The following is a 5004-nucleotide window of genomic DNA, read 5'->3' as shown; positions in this document are numbered from 1 at the left end:
CGTTTGGGATGGAGTAGACTACGATGGCGGCGCAAGTTGTGAGATGAGGCAAAACCCTAGGTGTTTTTCGGTGTGTCTCTGGCCGCAGCCGGTAGCTGTATATATATTAGGACCAGAGGCGGTATTGTGTCGCGACCACAATCCCAAACCGACTTGGTTTCTAATTCGTATACTTACCGGACAAGAAATCAAAAACTTGTCTGCCAAGACATAAAAATAAAACGGCAAAAGGAAGCTGCGCTCCTGCAAGGAGACGGACCAGATTTCGGCGGACCATTCACGCGCATGTCGCATGTACGCGCCGCCTGTTGGGAATCGTAGCATAATTTAAAAAATTTCCTACGCTCACCAAGATGCATCTATGGAGTATACTAGCAACGAGGGGAAAGGAGTGCATCTACATACCCTTGTAGATCGCGAGCGGAAGCGTTCCAATGAACGTGGATGACGGAGTCGTACTCGCCGTGATTCAAATCACCGATGACCGAGTGCCGAACGGACGGCACCTCCGCGTTCAACACACGTACGGTGCAGCGACGTCTCCTCCTTCTTGATCCAGCAAGGGGGGAGGAGAGGTTGATGAAGATCCAGCAGCACGACGGCGTGGTGGTGGATGTAGCGGGATCTCGGCAGGGCTTCGCCGAGCGTCTGCGAGAGGGAGAGGTGTAGCAGGGGAGGAGGGAGGCGCCCAAGGCTGTAATAATACTGCCCTCCCTCCCCCCTTTATATAGGCCCCCTGGGAGGGGGGGCGCCGGCCAGGATCCCATCTGGATGGGGGCGGCGGCCAGGGGGATACTTGCCCCCCAAGGCAAGTGGGGCGCCCCCCCCCCCACCCTAGGGTTTCCAACCCTAGGCGCAGGGGGAAGGCCCATGGGGGGCACCCCAGCCCACTATGGGCTGGTTCCCTTCCCACTTTAGCCCACGGGGCCCTCCGGGATAGGTGGCCCCACCCGGTGGACCCCCGGGACCCTTCCGGTGGTCCCGGTACAATACCGGTAACCCCCGAAACTTTCCCGGTGGCCGAAACTTGACTTCCTATATATAATTCTTCACCTCCTGACCATTTCGGAACTCCTCGTGACGTCCGGGATCTCATCCGGGACTCCGAACAACTTTCGGGTTTCCGCATACTCATATCTCTACAACCCTAGCGTCACCAAACCTTAAGTGTGTAGACCCTACGGGTTCGGGAGACATGCAGACATGACCGAGACGCCTCTCCGGTCAATAACCAACAGCGGGATCTGGATACCCATGTTGGCTCCCACATGTTCCACGATGATCTCATCGGATGAACCACGATGTCGAGGATTCAATCAATCCCGTATACAATTCCCTTTGTCAATCGGTATGTTACTTGCCCGAGATTCGATCGTCGGTATCCCAATACCTTGTTCAATCTCGTTACCGGCAAGTCTCTTTACTCGTACCGCAATGCATGATCCCGTGACTAACGCCTTAGTCACATTGAGCTCATTATGATGATGCATTACCGAGTGGGCCCAGAGATACCTCTCCGTCACACGGAGTGACAAATCCCAGTCTCGATCCGTGCCAACCCAACAGACACTTTCGGAGATACCCGTAGTGCACCTTTATAGTCACCTAGTTACGTTGTGACGTTTGGCACACCCAAAGCACTCCTACGGTATCCGGGAGTTGCACGATCTCATGGTCTAAGGAAAAGATACTTGACATTGGAAAAGCTCTAGCAAACGAAACTACACGATCTTTTATGCTATGCTTAGGATTGGGTCTTGTCCATCACATCATTCTCCTAATGATGTGATCCCGTTATCAATGACATCCAATGTCCATAGTCAGGAAACCATGACTATCTGTTGATCAACGAGCTAGTCAACTAGAGGCTTACTAGGGACACGTTGTGGTCTATGTATTCACACATGTATTACGATTTCCGGATAACACAATTATAGCATGAACAATAGACAATTATCATGAACAAAGAAATATAATAATAACCATTTATTATTGCCTCTAGGGCGTATTTCCAACACCGCCTCGCCTCGTCACGTCACGTCACGTCACGCCACGCCACGCCACGCCACGCCACGCCACGGCCCGGCCAGGCAAGGCGAGGCGAGCGAGCGCGCGCGTGTGGTTTTCCCTTTCTCTTCTCACATACCACTTGGAGTGGTGGAGAGAACCCACTATATAAAGAGGTCCAACTCTTCTTCAACTTTCGGGGTGGGACTAAACTTAGCACCACCACTTGCCATTTTACACATGGGCTTTGAGATTTCAGAAATTGCTATGAGCCTAGCCCATTAATTCTAACACAATTCATGTAGTCTTAATATTAACCCTCCAGTTAGCATTGACATGTTATTTGAGACGTGGCTAACTGGAATGAAACCAGTTATTGCGGGACATATTCGGATATGAATATGCGCATTACTTTGGGCTATATGGAACTGCAGAAATGATATGATCTTTAATAGACAAAATATTTAAACTTCTTGCAGGTTATCTATAGAGCTATAGCTTGAATCCGTACGTGGTCGTTACTCACTCATACGGACTCCATGAAGCTTTTGATTACTGGGTGCAACCGATGGGAGACGGTAGCACGGAATATCTACAACCGGTTTGGATGGCGGTCCAATAATAGGATATGTATTTAGTCATCATGTCCCCTTTTTCGCCAGTTGTCGCTTTTTTTTATCTTCTTTTCTTTTTATGCTTCACTTGCGAGCTGTACTGAATTACAGACTTTGTTTTGATTGACATTTTTTATAAGATGGCCACGTGCATCGTTCTGATGCAGAAGCTGGGAATAATCCTGCTTTTCAAAAAAGAATCAACTGTCAAAGAAGTACAAAAAACGCCAAAAGTAAAAATTACATCCAGGTTCATGGACCACCTAGCGACGGCTATAAGCACTAAAGCGAGCCGAAGACTCGCCGCTGTCATCGCCCCCGTCATCAAAAGACGAGTAAACGTTGTTGTAATAGACAGCCTGAAAGTCGTCGTGCTAAGGCCTCAATGAACCCACCCACCAAAACATCAACGGCACCCGACCAAGAGACGCGCGCGATGGGCCCTTCTATTGCTCGCGAACAGTGAGTGATGCATGCACCTGGGACGACGATGATAGGATAAGAATGGCCTACATCGAATGTCTTCTTTTTTCAGATACTGCTAATGGCTTTGGCGGCACGTCGGTCCGGGACTTTGGCGAAAGGAATGGAACGGATGACGACACCACATACGCACTGACGGCCTCCGGACCGGCAGGCACAGGCGCCGCTGGATAACGATGCGTGCATATTCTATCTAATCTAGTCACTCTGCTCCAGCACCGAACCAGATTTCTTCCGAGCTCGACCCTGCAAACGTTTCTATCTATCGGGAAGCTTTTAGTATGTAGACTCTGTCTTCGATGCCACCGATCTTGTGAGTACGTTTCTATTCATTCTTCCTGGTAGGAACATGGTAGTATCAGATGCTACTGAAGTACCGATAGCGACGCTCTGACCAATGGCTACTTGCAGGTTAGATAAGCACACAGACTACAAAGCCTCGGCCCCAGGTTTTGTTAGAACGGAAACCACTCCGCTAGCCCCAGTGCCACTCCGGATATGGTCGACAATCCCGTGTGCTAATCCGGTATCTGTTGTAGCAGTACTACTAGTACCTTCCAGTGTCCAAACAAAGTCAAGCACTCAACTCAAGCCCCGCTGCAGACATATATAAATACGACCAGATCCACCGATGATGCTTATCAGTTACCACTACTCTTCGGTACCATTCGCAACTACACATTCTTGTCTATTCGATCCTACAAGTATCTATTCGATTCTACCACATCCATCTCAAGAAGAAGTTGATCATCCTAATCCTAGCTAGAGCCTAGATGGGGTCTCTGATGGCCGGCTGGGATTCGCCGGTTCTTGGCGATGACACCAAAGGTACGCGGCTACACACACGGTCCACTTACTGCTTGCAGCCATGTTTATGTTTTTATTATGTTGCTTGCTTTGATCGTCAGAAAGCTAACTGTGTGTGTGTAAGCAGCTCGTGTGATGAGGAACCGGTCCCTGACAAAGGAGGAGGTGGAGGCCTTCTGGAGGCAGCGCGGGAAGCCGGCGCGGGAGGACGGCGGCGGTGAGACCCTTGCCGTCGACGTCACCTCCCTGTTCGCCTCCCCTGGTCGACCTATGGAGAAGAGCCCGCTGGGAAGCTCGCAGAGGAGCAGGTCACCGGCGTCGTCTCCGGTGGCTGCCGGCCACGAGGAGATCGACGCAGCTGACGCCGCCGACGCCGGCAAGAGCCGGGACTGGTACGTGACGATTGCGACCAACCGCCGATGATGACACTGTCCTTTGATTTGACGTGGTCAGTTCGTTGGATATTGATCTGCTAATTGTTTGTTTTGGGTCGGTGGGCAGGTGGACGAGGAGCAACTGGGCCTTCCTCAACGAGCCGCCGCACGAGGAGAGGCCGGGCACGGCGCACAGCTACACGCCGCAGTTCCACGTCGCCGCCCGCAACGCCTGACCGGACATGTCCGTAGAGTGTACGCAATACTAGTACCATGTCACGCTGCTGGAACAATGCCTAGGCTAGGCCTACTGCCTGCACCGCGTGGAGATGCACCATATGTCCATATGGGTCATTTCCCTGTAAAATGTCCCTTGTACAATAGATGTATTGTAAATGTATATTTAAGTTGCCTATGTATTATGTAAGTAAAATACAGAGTGAATTTCAAAATGATAAAATTATATGAGTTTCTCGGAGGTGCTCATAGGGGTAGGATGTGTATGTGTACGTTCATAGGGTTGAGTGTATGCGCGTATGTCTGAGCGCTTGCGTCTGTACTGTGTTAAAAAAAATTAACTTGGACTAATTTATAGCACATACATAAAGACCAAAGTACAAGGAGCTGCTTTCCCACTGGTTTTTTGTCCATTTAATTTTCTTCATTTTTCAGTCAATTTCATCGCGACTCGCTCTAGGTTTATGCTACCTTTCCCACTA

The 5004-nt window shown here is 50.2% G+C and overlaps 1 protein-coding gene across 2 annotated transcripts; it reads left to right on the top strand.

Moving 5' to 3' along the window:
• The first annotated feature begins 3279 nt into the window (after window positions 1-3279).
• Window positions 3280-4745, top strand: LOC109751753 (uncharacterized). 2 transcript variants are annotated; one of them, XM_020310638.4, is made up of 4 exons: window positions 3280-3417; window positions 3516-3932; window positions 4039-4303; window positions 4413-4745. In XM_020310638.4, the coding sequence occupies exons 2-4, from the start codon at window positions 3878-3880 to the stop codon at window positions 4519-4521; spliced, it is 429 nt and encodes a 142-aa protein (XP_020166227.1). In that variant the 5' UTR covers window positions 3280-3417; window positions 3516-3877; the 3' UTR covers window positions 4522-4745. The 2 variants fall into 2 exon arrangements, with proteins under 2 accessions (XP_020166227.1, XP_073354500.1); XM_073498399.1 differs by having other exon boundaries at window positions 3319-3421.
• The last annotated feature ends 259 nt before the right edge of the window (window positions 4746-5004 follow it).

The sequence above is a fragment of the Aegilops tauschii genome, chromosome 5, assembly GCF_002575655.3.
Source record: "Aegilops tauschii subsp. strangulata cultivar AL8/78 chromosome 5, Aet v6.0, whole genome shotgun sequence".
NCBI lineage: Eukaryota > Viridiplantae > Streptophyta > Magnoliopsida > Poales > Poaceae > Aegilops > Aegilops tauschii.
Note: the sequence above shows the minus strand (reverse complement) of the source record. Positions and strands in the feature narration are given on the sequence as shown.